Raw genomic sequence first — 15,695 nt, forward strand, 5'->3', positions numbered from 1 at the left:
GGTAGGCTTGGTACACTCTACTGCACTAAGTATTACTATATTAATAAATTAATTGTTAGCATTAGTTAATTAATTATAGATAGAGTAGTACGTGTTGTTGGTGTTGGTGTAACGGACTTCTACTTTTTGTTACAGCTGTTATACTTGAGTCTCAGTCATCTTCAATCAGGATCACATTCACGCCCTCTCTCTCTCTCTAACTTTGTGACTTTCTTCTCTATCCCCACAATTCTAAAACCCTACCCTCTTCTCTTCCAAATTCGAATTCATCTTCAACAATGGGTTCCGAACCATCTACTGTCGTCGGTCAGTACTCAATTTCCTGTTATCTCTTTATCTTCTTCTTTCCTTTCTTTTTTCCCATTTTTTTGGAGGTTGTTTCTCTCTTTACTCTAATTGCGGACGACTTTCTGCTTGTTCTGAATATAATCTACAACCGCTGTTTGCATCTATTTCTTTTATATACTTCCAAACGGGGTTCGTTGGTCTAGGAGTTCAGCTGTTGTGTATGCCCAATGATGATACAAATACTGTGTCTTTAGTTGTGATCGTGTTGAATATGTATGTGCTATATCATTAACATAAACCAGAAACTAGCAGTATGATAAACAAACAGAAAAAGCTAAAAAAATAGAAATAAAAAGCCTTTATTTTTGTAAGGGTTGAGTTTTCTTTGTTTCTATTTATTAGAGAATACTTCCTCTTTTAGTGTTGTTGCTTGCTGAGATTGTACATAAAGTTCTTTGCTGTTCCGTTAACTTAGCTTGGAAACTTGGGTACCATGCTCTAGCATATTCTCTGAATATTTAATTGTATCTTGCTGCATTGTTGTCCTGTCTTCTACTATGCCACTCACTTTGTCATCGTTCCTTGACGTTATAAGGTTAGAAAATAATTTAAATACAAAGATTGAAAGAATGGAAGTGAAATTAGGAAAAACTGTGGAGGGGAGTGGTGATGTAATTATCTATTAATTTCTCTAATTAAAATCCTCTCTCTACACGTAAACTATTACTATGATTGCAACCTTGCAAATACACTGATTCTGGGGAGGTGGTGCCAAAATTGAGATTATGATAAACGTTCTACGGTCTGGAGCAGGAAATTATAGGAGGGATCTTGTTGTCTGCTAGGAAATTTCATGGGAATCTAGTGTCTAAAAATATTTCCTTTGTGGTTAATTGGTTTAAGTGTTTCCGTTTGGATCCTTATAATTGACGAGGAGTAATTATATGAACTTTGTCCGAATGGGTCACACGACAATAAGGACATATTATTAATAATTTAAAATTAGTTCACTTGTTTTTGAACTGAAATCAGGCAAGCTTGTTCACTTGTGGTATACTATAATGCCAGCTTGATCTCTCGGGCTAAAATCAAGCCGACAATTCAATAACTTTGCTACTAAACTTGACAGTATTTGGATCCACTCATTCTCCTTTTATGAATTATAGTGGATGTGTGAACTGAGATGTTCAGTAGTGACAAACATATACTCCAGATTTATGGACTGCAACATAATGTTAGTGAATTGATTTGCACACTATCCCCTTTTTCCAACTTGTAAATGTAATTTATCACTGATCATTGAATTGTGCTCATCTTTGATTGCAACTGCTTTTTTCTTGAATGTAGATTTATAGTTTTACTCCTATGTTAAAATTTCTGTTTTATGTATGCAGTTCCTAGGAATTTCAGATTATTGGAAGAACTAGAGAGAGGTGAGAAGGGAATTGGAGATGGAACCGTTAGCTATGGAATGGATGATGCTGATGATATATACATGCAGTCATGGACCGGGACTATTATTGGCCCCCCTGGTGTAAGCTGTTCTGTTCTTTGGATCAACTCTGGTACACTTGATGCAGTGAAAACCTCTTGGCAAAATTGCTGAACTTATTGTTTTTCTAGAAATTTATTAGCCTAAGGCAGTATGGCTCTCTATTTATGCCTTTCGATTTTTATGAAAATACACTTCATCATTGTTGTGTTAGCTAAGTTTGGTGTCTGTGTCTAATTTGGGAACTGATTATTTTTTAATCAGAATGGGGAGTGTATTGGTATCAGCGATTTGGTTTCCTAGAACATTGCTTTGGTAACTAAATGGTTATGGCCTTATGGGCGATGGTTCCTTTGGAGTCGCCCTTTTTTATAGTACACCATGTAATTCAGATATTTCTTTCTCTTAGCCACTGTTTAAATTGTATTAGTAACTACTAATATTGTTTAATTAATCATTAATTAATTCTATGAAGAGGTTATGCGTACTGCCTTGTTGTTGCTATGTAGAAATAGTATCTGCCAAAACAAAATATTATTTTTGATGAATTGGCCATCTTGTTCTTTTACCAGACTGTTCATGAAGGGCGTATCTACCAGCTGAAATTATTTTGTGGCAAGGGTTATCCTGAAAATCCACCATCTGTTAGATTTCAGACTAGGATTAACATGACTTGTGTCAATCACGAAACTGGAGTGGTAGGTATCATTTTTATTAAGGATTCCTTTTTGTTGTGTGATTGGATTCGATCTTATATCTGAATTTCCAGGTTGAGCCACATCTGTTTCCTATGCTTGCTAATTGGCAAAGAGAGTGTACAATGGAAGACATTTTGATGCAATTGAAGAAAGAAATGATGTCTCCGCAAAATCGGAAGCTAGCTCAGCCACCTGAAGGTGTGTCAATCTTATTTTTGATTGTTGTTACTAAATAGCCTTTCTATAATTCATCTTTGTTTTATCCATTGCTGTGTTTTTTCATTAAATTTAGTGTTTTATGTTGTATGGAGAGATCGCTTACAAAGTTAGCTGGATTTTTGTAGTTTCATATCAATAAGTAATTGGATTTACCTTGTTTTGTTACTTGACACAGTGTATTTCATCCGTGTGGGTATTCCCTGGATTTGATATTTATAGACTTGAATCTTTGACAAGTATATTTCAAATGTACACTATTGTATTGTCAAATCTCGAGTATATCAAGTTTACAAAATTTCATATGATTGAAAAATTATCTGATATTTCGTCCCCCGATTTATTTTAACTTGCATATTTTCTAAAATAAAGTAAACAGTTGCAATTTGATTACATATCTATGAATGTTTAATTCTATGTATGTATATATATGTGGTCATGCATTTATAATAGTCGGGTTAATAAAATTTACTTGTAATGGAAAGTAACAGTTATTATTTACTAAATTTGATGATTGGTTTCATTTAATCCAGTCCCATTTAGGTTGCAACAGCTTAGTAAGCCGTAATAAGAAAATGTACATAAACTAGATAAAAAAATATTAAACTCCTATCTCTTAGCTTGTGATGACTAGCTTATAAGCTGCCGTGATATGATTGTTGCAACTTGTACTCGGTTGTTGGAGAAGGTTTGCATTTGTCTTACGAATCTTAAGAATTGTATGTGGAAGCTGAATCATGTGTATGACTTTCAGGCAACGAAGATGGCAGGATTGACCAAAAGGGGCTGGTCCTGAGATGTTGTATCATGTAATTCAGGTGAGAATCAAAGGATAATAATGTATATAATTGTATTCGATCGATAATCCCTTTTGTGGGTTAACACATTTATAAATGTAATTATGGACTACTTGCTTATGAACCCTGGAGCAATTAAAGAGCGACCATCGTATCCTTGAAAATTTATTGTGAACGGTGTTGAAGCTGTCTTTACTGTGGATTCTAATTTGTGGAACTGTGTTATGTATTCGTTTGTGTAGGTGTGAGCCGTATACGTACTTTGATCCTAGTCTTGTGGGATAACATTCAATTTGTCATTGAATTGTTTTTCCAACTTGGTTTCCAAAAATCATGATGTTTTTACCGTATGAAAGGGTGTAGCTTAGAAGTACTTTTAATGAAATTGTATTGGGAATTTTTAAAATTATACTTTTAATATTATTTATTAATTCTACTTGTCAAAATAATTAATCCATTGATTTCTTAATCAATATCTCAATTAGTTGTCTAATCTAAAAAATAGTTAGTATAATTGAATATAATATAATGTAACTTGTTTGCATTTCTATTTATTCCACCTCTTTTAATGGATTCAAATAGGGGTGACTAAATTATCTAATAAGATACGATTTAGATCTCAATAAACACATTATTCAATTATCTAATTTCTCAGGATCCGGACCAGAATACCATAAGCCCCAACTTAAGATAGTTCACAACAAAATTTTCTAGTATTTCCCACTATGAAAATGCAAAAACTGTTAATCCAAATTCCTATGTTTAAAGCTTATAACCCTTAAACTGCAATAATTGTTGACAATCCAACATTCTACATTTCCGTATAGACCTTCAAATTCCTTGCACTACATTGTTGGAAATGACGTGCGAGTGGCTGTGCTGACAATAGGCAATCAAGTAGAAATTCAACCCATAAAATTATTTCATAGATGGATCACATAATTATGGTAAATGTCGTATGTCATAGCAATCATTATCTGAAGACATAGGTTCGTAAGAATTGAATTTAAAAGTGAACACAGAAAGAGTGAGGGAAGGTTCTCTGATAAAAAAAAATCGTGGCAATAAGTAAAAGGGAAAACTTACTCCAGTTGATAAAAAAAACACTATTTTTGAAGTCATGAATTTTGCGGGAAAGAGCAAAGGTGAGTTTTACCAAATCCACTTGCGTTGTTTCATTGACAATAATTCCAATTTAAAGAAGGGAAGACAGAGAAGATGGTATTTGTATCATGTTTGGCCAATAGTTGTGAAAATGACTCGGTGCATAGATTAAAAAGAATTGAAAATTGAAACATTATAGTACTTAAAATATTGAATGATTTGGCCTTGATTTACTTGAAGGTATACAATGTGTACATGTGTTTCATTTGCTTCCAGTATGTTGTTGGTCGATGGTGTGGAATAGACTGCACTGTACTGTGGGAGTACACAACCAAGTATAAAATCTAAAGCATAAAATCACAGGATCTATGGAAAATGGAATAGTTAATATACATGGCAACAGGAATTGATGATAGTCAGAGAGGGAAAAGGAATAATACATTATAACATGATGATTGATATTGTAAGCATGGTGATATATACGAATTGTGAAGATGGATACAAGGCATGATGAGATGGGGAAGAAGACATTTTTGTCAATTTAATTGAGCAAACATTATTCATAATAATGAGTGGCAGGGACATGTGAGAGTATACGAGTCTTTTGGAGTACAAGTGATAATACAAATGTGGAGCTGTCTACAGCACTGATTTACAGAAGAAAAAAGAAAAGGAAAAATGTCCATCCATTCATTTTATATACCATTAAGCACTCACCAGAGAAAAAACAAAAGAACATTAATTGATTTTAGTCTGATTCTGCTTTTGTAGTCTCTAACCTTTAAAACCCTAACATCTATGTTCCTGTATTTTCTTTTCTTAACATACTCAAGTTTTACTTCATGGGGTTTGCTGTAGTGAAACCTTTGTTGCATTAATAGAATGAATAGACTGATATATGAAAGTTTCACGTGGCTGTGGATACGCTGAATCCAAAGTTCTTATGTAGCTAGCAATAGCAGCATGGGTTGGTTTTCAATAATTTATGTGCATGTTTCCCATCGCATCCTTGAAGTTTGTGTATATATATTAGGGTAATGATACCATATAGAATGCAGACAGAGATTCAATCAACGCTAAATTGGGCAATGCATTCATTCATGCAAAGGTAATAAATTCATTATTATTGATTGATTGAGCATAATAAATCAGTGATGCAATAGCAAAACCTTATCCGTAGGGGCAAAATGAAATTGGCTTTTTGGTCGGAAGTTGAGGCAGAAAGCCTAATGTAGAGTTGTAGTGATGTGTTCTTGTGGAGGCACATCACAAGTCAAAGACAAAAATCCTCATAAGTTGTCATGTAAACAAAAAATATTACACAACACTCACTTCCATAGTGATCAATGAAACCAATGGCTTTGCCCCTTTCATTATTGAACTCTTGAGGTGACTTTCCTTCTCTCTTTCAATGCTCTTTCGCTTTTCTTTTTCCTTTGATGGAACACCCAATGCTCACTCCTCACCAATCAGCTACTGCACCCACCAACCGTTTGTGTTTCTGTTTCTGTGTGGTGAGAAACAAAGATTGAAACTTAAACAATACGTCGAATGTTTAAGCGTTTTATAAATATATTACTGCTCAATCATTGAAACAAACCATGATTACTTTCACCCTTTTTTTTTTACTATTTCTGGGGGAAAAGAAAGAAAAAAAAAAGAGAGATGTATTTAATGTGTCATGCTTCGTACAATGACTTGACCATGTATATTGAGATCGTGCTTAGACGTGTTTGAAGGAATTCTGTTTATATTTAGTCAATTATGGGACCTTGCTTCATACGTAGACATCAATCAACTTCATCTTATTCAACTACAACCATACCTTACATAAAGTCTAATGGTATCATAACACATTTTTACATTCATTTGACACACGTACAAAAATAAAATGATCATAAAAGTATAAATTCTTGTGTTCTTTCAATATCAACTTCAATTATTATGTTAATCTCAAAATGGAAATCTTTCTACTCACCTCAGTGTTTGGACCAAACTTTATCATAATTTCACGGATTCATATGAAAGTATATAAGACGTAAGATTTGCAATCCCAAAGCCACATAATTGACTACTCATTAAGTTTGCAGAATTTCTTATCTATATTGACAAGTTAAGGTGATCAAATTTCAAACTAGTTAATTACTTTAATGATGATCAACGAACTCACCCTTTGACGGTTGACTTGATCGGGCAATAAAGAAAAAAATGGAGACTGGTTTTTTGAGGAAGAAAAACGTTGAAAAAGTCTAAATTTCAGTGGAAAAATTACACCCTATGGCTGTGGAATTTGATTACTGCAGATGAATGTAATGGTTCTATAATTAAACGAAAATGCAGACAGACAAAGCACGAAAAGAAATTCCACTTTCGAATGTTGTTCATCAAAAGAAGTCTAGGCCATTAATTTATGAGCTTTTATATTTTTTGTTCTTATGTGATGAGGAATAAATAAATAAATTTTCTTATTGCCCGACAAGTTAAAAGAAGACAAAATAATTGAAGTTGTTTGGGTGCTTTGCTTCTCTTCTTTTCATGCTATATTTGATAGGTGGAAATTGGAATACCTAATCAAACTTTTCCATCAAACACAGGTTTCCCTCACAAATTTCTTCGTTATCTTGTACTCATATATATGTATAAATACACAAAGCATATGAAAATAATTTTCAAGGATCAAAGAGATCAAAGTTTCAGTCATATTATCTATTTTCACATCTTTATTTTATCTATTTTCTCACAAACAATAATAAAAAGAAAAAGAACCCTCTCCAAAATTAAAGTTAATTTGGGTTGTCTACTGAAGGTGACATGTTGTTGTGTCTGTTTTACTATTTCCCCTTCTCTAATCCCCTGTGATGGTAGGGCATCCTAGTGTTTGCGATCTTTTTTCATGCTAAATTGTGACACTAAAATACAAAACACAATAGAACTTTTAATTTATCTTAATTTCATCCACACATACATCTTTCTATTCGTTGAATAACTTGGCGAATGAGTCAATCTTTCGCATAATTTTCAGAAGCACATCACATGCTTGAGGACCAATTGAAAATGTTGAAACTTAAAATGGCGTGGTCTTTCTGCAGGTTTTTCAAATTTATTATTATCCGTGGAAAATCGTAGTGACGTGCATGAGGGTTTCTTGGTAGTAATGTAATCCATATCAGTCAGCTTCGATCGGGTTGAATTGACCATTGAGGCTTTTTCTCGAACAGTTAGAAGGCAACGAAGCTTCTCACTCTAACGTATATTGGAGGGACGGAGAAACGTCTTTGTCCAATTCTAATAACTATTGTAATAGTGGGTTTTGGTAAGAATTTGTCACGCTTAAGTTGGATGCCTTTTTTGTGCAATATCTTGTGTTTCTAGCAAATTTCATGTTTGTTTGTTTGGTGTGAATGATTATGTGCTTTTTGCCAACTATAGGATTAGCACAAAACTAACAACTATGCTTAGACACTAAACATCTTCTATTCACTTTCAGCTAATCTGTCCTTACAACTGCGTAAACATCAATCAATTCTAATACCTTTTGCATTAATTGTAACACAAGTTTTCAACTTCTTTGTAAGCTTCTCATATATTTGCTTTAAAAATAAAGGGAAAATAAAAAAAAAAGAGTGAAAAATTAAAAACAAATATAGTTTCTTTTTATGATGTAAGAAGAAATAGACTTTAAAACCAAATAGACTTAACTTTAATAACATGAGAAGAAACTTAACTTTAATTATATTTCAATTTCATATTTTATTATATAATATAAGTTAGTGTTATTTTTATTCAATTTAAAACTTCCAACATTATATAATGTATAACATAAATTTCTTTAACAAAATTAAAGAGGATTTAGATTTTTCTTTCTCTATCAATCCAAATAATGAATTATTAAAAAACATATACTTTTACTTATTATTATATTTGCATGTCATTTAAGTCAAATCACTATTTTTTGTTTGATTGAACAAAAGATATAACTAAAATGACATAAACAGCCTTAAAAATATATGAAGTAATGATAATATGTTATAGAAAGAAACTTCACCCTCTTTCTTTCATGTATCTTTCCGTCTCTTTTAAATTGAAACAAACGAGTCTTCATTTTACAAAAAGAATGTTTCTCTGTTTTGTTTTTCGTTCGATGGAATAAAAAGAAAGAATTAGAGAAGGAGTTTCAAGAAAAATAATAAATATATTCTTATTTTAGTTTAACTATAATGTTTTTTTTATAAATAGTATATTTCACCCCGATTCAAAAATACTAAATTTTACTTAGTTCAAGAAAAATGAACACATGGATTACAAAGTGTTTTGATAGTAAAATATAAATAAAATAAATAAAGTAGAAATTATATATATATATATATATATATATATATATATATATATATATAAGAGACTAAAAGAGATAATAAAAAGAAAATTGAATTGATAAAATGAAAATTACAATTTCCAAAATTATTTCTCATGCCATGTCTTTTTATATATCCTTATTTTCATCTTAGATTTGTTCTAGACTCAACCAAACTGAGTGTGAACTTTATTTATATTTATTATTGCTTTCTATTTTTTGTATATATTTATCCAATTAAATCCAATGATTTTATAATATTTTATAATGGGAAAATAGGAGTATGTTTTTAATATTCACATACATCATCAAATGACTCTAATTAGGCTTAACCGAGCATTCGTAAATAAATAAAAAGAATTGACATAAGATTAAAAAATGAAAATATAATAATGAAAACATTTATCATTTATATTTGAAATCCTCCGGAATTTATCCAATAAAAGATGAATAATTTAATATTAATTAAAAATAAAAATGTGAATAATTTAATGATAATTGTTGCTTTGTAGATTAAATTGAATAAGGACATGTCCATCTACCTCAAATAATTTTGATGAACTACTTTTTATGACTCACGGGGGTTCTTGTGTTGTGTTGTGGGCCAACCTCAAACAATTACAATTGCCAGCTAGCAAATGCCATTGCAAATTCAATTCTTTTACCAATATAAATTATGTGATTGTAGTTTTATATTACTTAGAACTTTAAAATATATTTTTCTCTTTTTTAGTAACGTAAGATAATTGATAAACAAATTTAGAGTCGAACAAAATAATTCTATAGTCATTCAAAATAAACTTTTTCGGTTAACTTATGTTTTTTCTTCATAATTTTGTTAATTTTTTTTATAAGATAAAATATACTTCATTAAAGTTGTATTTAAATGAGATAAAACATAGGTTGTGTTTTTTATATGTGCATTTTGTACAAATAATGGACCAAAATAAAAAAAGTGGCAAGGCAACGATAGAGATTCTATGATTCTTTGTGGGTATAATAATTAGATCTTGACGAAGGTTATTATTATTATTATTATTATTATTATTATTATTATTATTATTATTATTATTATTATAATAATAATGAATTATTACTATGTTCAAACAGGAACTTAATAGGTCAGCTAAATGTCTCAAAAAATGTCAATAATACATAATAGCTTTAAATTAGGAAATTTCAAAAGATGTACTTTTTTTTGTTAAGATTTCATGTCGATTAGATATGTCACTAATGCTGCCTTTTATATAGTTTTGATGGTCTTCTTTACTTAAAGTCTCAAGAGTAAAACTATACAAATTTAAATATGTTTTTACTCACTACAAAATGTGACTTTTTTTTAAACATTCATTAGTTATAAATTTATTATGTTTTTTTTTAGTTTTTATCATTCGTATGGTTGTTTAATTCTATAAAGGGAAAATATTAATTAATATAATTAAAGTGGTAAAGAATAACATATTTATATTTTTAGGTACACAATTTAATTAAGCAATATGATTATTATTTAATTAAATAAGTTACTTATAGGTTTGTATACATAAATATGCTGTTTTTACTTCTTTTTCGCTCAATAATTCACTTTTAATATTTGTTTTTTATTCAAAATTAATAGTTGTATCTTAATAGAATTTATAATTTATTTTCTACAAATCAATTTTTATTTCATAATATATATTTGTTATAAAATAAATTCTCAATATATCACAAATGACGATTTTATATAAAAATAATAAAATATGTTTTTCACTTTTAGAATTAATAATTACAATATATAAATATAATATATGTATATATGCCTCTTTGGCTTTGTATAGAAGGAAGTTGTGTAGTAAATTGTAATATACATATTCTGCAGAAACTAAAAGTTCCAATGAAAGATGCTCAAGTGAAGGTTGAGCTCACATGTGTTTGAATAGACCATATTTCTTCAGCCAAAATTAATATACACGCTACTGAATATTTTTCAATTACAATTTATTTTAAAAGAATATTATTTTCTTATAATGTGCAAATCTCAAGTAATTTAACTTTATCTATTTAGAGAGGTATAATAAATTGAAATTTTGAAACGAAATGTTAGCATTTGTGGATGTTTAAGAATGTTAGGTTTCATTGAAGGATCCAACTGCATCTTTAAAATCCCAATTGCAAACACAACCATCCATTAATTACGTCATCTCATCACAACCTGGACAAATTATATACATGTCATTTAGATGAAAACTTAAACAATAAAAACAAATCGTTTAATGAAAAAGTAATACGTAGGAGCATGTCCATATTATATTTTTAAAAAACCTTGGAATTATATATTTATATTGAAATTACTGAATTATATTAAATTTTGTGAAACTTTATATAATTTGTTTTAGACATTTGTCTCAAGAACTATCCCTCTATATTTAATTATTTCTTTACATTTAATTGTTAGTTTTCTTTCATCGAGTTTTGTTGTTCTTCAAGTTAAACGGAGTGTATCTGTCATCAATCCTAAACTCTAAATCCTAAATCTTAAAGGGAGTTTTGTTGATCTCTTTATTTATAGATTTTGTAATGAATTTTTAATTAGAATTGATCTGTTCAATAACCTATAAGTATATTTTATTTTATTAATCATATTAGGTTTTACATGTAATACCGTACAGAAAATTACAATCAATTAGTCCACGTTATTATGAAGTTTTAGAAAATGACGAATTTTATAAGAATTAATTGATCAATTAAAAAAATATATTAATCGGACAGTTATAGAGTACATAATTATTTTATTTTAGAAAAAATATATTATTTGAAGAAAAAATATAATAATTATTGTTGTTATTTTGATGTTATCCCTTTCCACCTGGATCACCCATTGGAAGTGAATGTTTGTGATGAAATGAGATTGAAGATTTAATATTAGTTTGAATTGTAGGTGGTGGTGGTCTAACAGTGGAAGACCCAAATAATTAGTGATGTCGTGAAAAGAAAAGGAAATATATATGCCAAATGTCACACACTCCCATTCAAACAAACTGTTCCTATCAATTACAAAATCCAAGGACCAACAAATTTTGCAAAACAACTGTGGTCTATACCACTGAATGCGATGTGCACTCTCATACCAACTTCACTCTCTTTACACATAGGACCCATCTAAATTACAATTTCACCAATTTTTTATCACCACACCTATCAAATTATATACGTATAAACATCAATCATTAATAATATATGTTAGTTTTTGTTTAAAACATTAGTTGTTATAAAAATCTTGTGAGTGTGTTCCGTCCATAAAATAATAGTAGTAGTAGGTAAAACTGACTCCAGCCTTTTGCCTTTCTAGTCAACCATTACCAGCCCCCTTAACCATTTTTTGACTTCAACCTTAATCTGCTCACTACAACACTACCAATACACGCTGCCATTAACTCAACCCAACCTCCTCCCCCTCAAAATTCAATATATATTTACAGGTTCAAGGTTAATTATCTATGGATCCGATAATTCATTTAAGATTAATGTAATTATTTTTAGTATTAACTTTTTTTTTATGATGTCACCGACCAATTCATATGATATGTAAGTATTTGTTCATCATTCGATTCATGACTCATACTATATAATATTTTCCTAAAATATAACAACACCTTCTCAAAATGTAAGAAAAATCTATTAATAATTTTCAGTGAATTTTTATAATTTAAATATAGTTGTGATGTAGCTGTACTATATATATAAAAAGAAACGAAGACATGCATATGCATAGATTATTAGTTAGTAAGTTAAAGCACATAACAGAGTCTACTTTTCCTGCTTTTGTTTCCACAACCATAAATAGCTTCTTCTTGCATCAACTTGGTGACTTCCTTACGTAAATTCTATCGGAAGCAACCTTCACCGTAACAACAACAACACTCTCCCCAAAACACAACACCACGCTTCGCTTCCACGCACGCACCGTGCCAAACCCAACCATGCATCGTCTCCTTCTCCTCTTCGTCTTCTCCGTCCTCGCAACCCCCTCTTCCTCCGCCATCGACACCTTCGTCTTCGGCGGTTGCTCCCAGCCCAAGTACACGCCGGGTTCGCCCTACGAGAGCACCGTCAACTCGCTCCTCACCTCGCTCATCAACTCGGCCTCCTTCGCCAACTATAACAACTTCACCCTTGCCGCCGCGTCCTCCGACACCGTCTACGGCCTCTTCCAGTGCCGCGGCGACCTCAACAACGACCAGTGTTCGCGCTGCGTGGCGCGTGCGGTCACTCAGCTCGGCACGCTCTGCTTCGCCTCCTGCGGCGGCGCGTTGCAGCTCGAGGGCTGTTTCGTGAAGTACGACAATGCGACGTTTGTCGGGGTGGAGGACAAGACGGTGGTGACCAAGAAATGTGGGCCGTCCGTTGGGTTGACCTCGGACGCGTTGACTCGGAGGGACGCTGTGCTGGCGTATTTGCAGACGCCCGATGGGACTTACAAGACCTTCAGGACAAGCTCGTATGGGGATTTTCAGGGTGTGGCACAGTGCACCGGTGACTTGAGTCCCACCGAGTGCCAGGATTGTCTCTCCGCTGCCATCCAACGGCTCAAGACCGACTGTGGGCCCTCCCCCTGGGCAGAGATGTACCTCGCCAAATGCTACGCGCGCTACTCCCAGGGTGGCTCTCACTCGCGCCCTAATAATAACGGTAAGCGTAAAAACTGCTCCACCGCGCGCGGTGGTGTGGTCATCCCTTTCGACTTTCTTTCCTTGTGTGTTACTAATCATTTCTCTAACTTTTTATGTTTTTTTAAAAAATAATAATTAATTAAACAAATTGACATTGCTTAAATAGTTTTCGAATTTCGTTTTTATGATGTTACTTCACACTTCAAAAAGGTGGTACGTAGTTGGGTGTGGAAACTGATAACTGATCTGGCAAATGGTAACGTGTATTCAAACTCAATTTACTTCCACACTCTGTTTCCTTTTACAAGAGAAAAATGTTTTCTGTTCTGTGTGATACTGTCAACTTATGTTTGAACAGGGGAGAAAGAACAGGGTAAGTAAGACTACGGTTTTTTGTTTGATCAAATAAATGATAAAAAGTATTTTTATACAGATCGTACATTTTTCTCAGTATTTGTGGGCAACAAGGTGTCTGTTGTTTGGTTCGTTGGTATCAATTTTTGTCCTAGATCGGAAATTTCCATTAAGTGTCAGTGATGGGTTCACTAGATTACTCGTGTAACTATTAACTTTTTTGGCTTTAATTTAAGCGAGTGACCTGATTATTTATTCAAAATTATGTGATTGTCATCATTTCTTCTTTCAAGAACGTATGTATCTGAATTTTCTATGTGCTTCACTGCTGCAGTGCTCCTTTTTATATTCTTTATCGAAAGTTATTCTTTAGGCTCAGCAAACGAGGAGAATAAATGATAATTGATACTGGGAATATAAAAGGGAAAAAGTAGATGTGCAAATTTTTGCTTGGTCTACCATGATTTTGCCTCGTCAAAGTGTTTCGGTAAATAGATACACAAACATTCCAGTAACAACTGTTGGACGATGATGATGTGCCCCTTTGATTTCATCAAGAATTATGATAATATATTACCATTTGAACAGAATAAAAAAGCATATTACACTTAATACAGAACACAAGATCGGTGATGAATTCGGGGAATAAAAGAACTCAATTTCATTGTGTGTACTCTTACAGCGCTATTTTACCAATTTTCTTACTTAATATGAACAATGCAGATGACAGCAATCACAATGATGATGAGATCGAGAAGACACTCGCCATACTGATTGGACTCATTGCCGGTGTTGCTCTGATCATCGTTTTCCTTTCCTTCTTGTCCAAAGTGTGCGAAAAGCAGAAAGGTATGGTTCCTGTTACTATGCATCTAACTGTATTTTCTTCAAGTGTTTGATTATTTATATTGTGACAATGCATCTCTTTATCTGAATTATGCAGGTGGTAAATAAACAACATAATATGTGCACAGTTCTGGGATTGAACTTTTGCCCTTGCTTTATCTTTCGGTAGTTCTTTTGCTACTCTTAGTCCCTCGGTCTCGAATTTCCTTTTTGTAATCGATCCATCTTATTCTTATCTTCTAAGTTTCGTGCTTGGTTCCTTTTATAAAGAATACCAGTGAAGGTATAGATAGAAAGATGTTACGGAAAAGTTGTTCCATGAAACAAGTCACACAATGGGTTGCAATAAGGAGAAAAAAGGCTCAAAGATTCCACTCTCTGTGACCATTCGTTTTCTTGTCTAGTCTCCACCAACGTGTACAAATACTGAACGCTTTAGTGAAAACTGCAGCATGCATGCTTTGTTATAGGCTTTGAAGGGTATAATAATCAGAGTTTTTTTTCTTACTTTTCATGTTAATCACCACCAAGAGCCTTACTTTCGATCCCAAAAGTGATAATAAGAAAAAGGTTTGATGAAATTTCTGTCAAATCGTTGTCCCAGTTTGCTATCATTTGCGACTTATGAAATGGTCATTATAATCATCCCATACCAGATATGCTCGTGCTCGTGCAGCTGCAGGTGTTAATTTATGATTTCTGTTTCATCCTTCAATAAATATACAACCAGATGAGAAAGTAGATGTACATGTACACCTTTTTCTTTATCAATCGAGAGTTATTGTAATGATTAATTTCACTAATTTTGCTATCTAACTTCATCATATATCCCTGCAATTTTCATGCGATACGTTTTTCTGATAAAAGAAAACATTGAATACTGACCAAGTAAGGATGCCG

At 32.2% G+C, this 15,695-nt stretch overlaps 2 protein-coding genes across 2 annotated transcripts; both read left to right on the plus strand.

Annotated features, from left to right (window-relative positions):
• Nucleotides 1–145: 145 nt before the first annotated feature.
• On the plus strand, nucleotides 146–3,708 carry LOC124823177 (ubiquitin-conjugating enzyme E2 variant 1A-like). The gene is made up of 5 exons (XM_047295349.2): nucleotides 146–306; nucleotides 1,683–1,822; nucleotides 2,353–2,478; nucleotides 2,550–2,676; nucleotides 3,449–3,708. Exons 1-5 carry the CDS (start codon nucleotides 279–281, stop codon nucleotides 3,505–3,507), a joined length of 480 nt encoding a protein of 159 aa, XP_047151305.1. The 5' UTR covers nucleotides 146–278; the 3' UTR covers nucleotides 3,508–3,708.
• Nucleotides 3,709–12,695: 8,987 nt separating this feature from the next.
• On the plus strand, nucleotides 12,696–15,376 carry PDLP6 (plasmodesmata-located protein 6). The gene is made up of 3 exons (XM_047295350.2): nucleotides 12,696–13,614; nucleotides 14,673–14,798; nucleotides 14,893–15,376. Exons 1-3 carry the CDS (start codon nucleotides 12,906–12,908, stop codon nucleotides 14,901–14,903), a joined length of 846 nt encoding a protein of 281 aa, XP_047151306.1. The 5' UTR covers nucleotides 12,696–12,905; the 3' UTR covers nucleotides 14,904–15,376.
• The last annotated feature ends 319 nt before the right edge of the window (nucleotides 15,377–15,695 follow it).

The sequence above is a fragment of the Vigna umbellata genome, chromosome 1 (assembly GCF_029865625.1).
Source record: "Vigna umbellata cultivar VRB3 chromosome 1, Vumbellata_1.0, whole genome shotgun sequence".
Taxonomy (NCBI): domain Eukaryota; kingdom Viridiplantae; phylum Streptophyta; class Magnoliopsida; order Fabales; family Fabaceae; genus Vigna; species Vigna umbellata.

Excerpts from the sequence above, each read along its gene's own strand:
- LOC124823177 (XM_047295349.2), top strand. The coding sequence starts at position 279 with ATGGGTTCCGAACCATCTACTGTCGTCG. Across the intron at positions 307-1,682 it reads CGAACCATCTACTGTCGTCG|TTCCTAGGAATTTCAGATTA; the intron begins GTCAGTACTCAA and ends TTATGTATGCAG. Across the intron at positions 1,823-2,352 it reads CTATTATTGGCCCCCCTGGT|ACTGTTCATGAAGGGCGTAT; the intron begins GTAAGCTGTTCT and ends TTCTTTTACCAG.
- PDLP6 (XM_047295350.2), top strand. The coding sequence starts at position 12,906 with ATGCATCGTCTCCTTCTCCTCTTCGTCTTCTCCGTCCTCGCAACCCCC. Across the intron at positions 13,615-14,672 it reads CTCGCGCCCTAATAATAACG|ATGACAGCAATCACAATGAT; the intron begins GTAAGCGTAAAA and ends TGAACAATGCAG.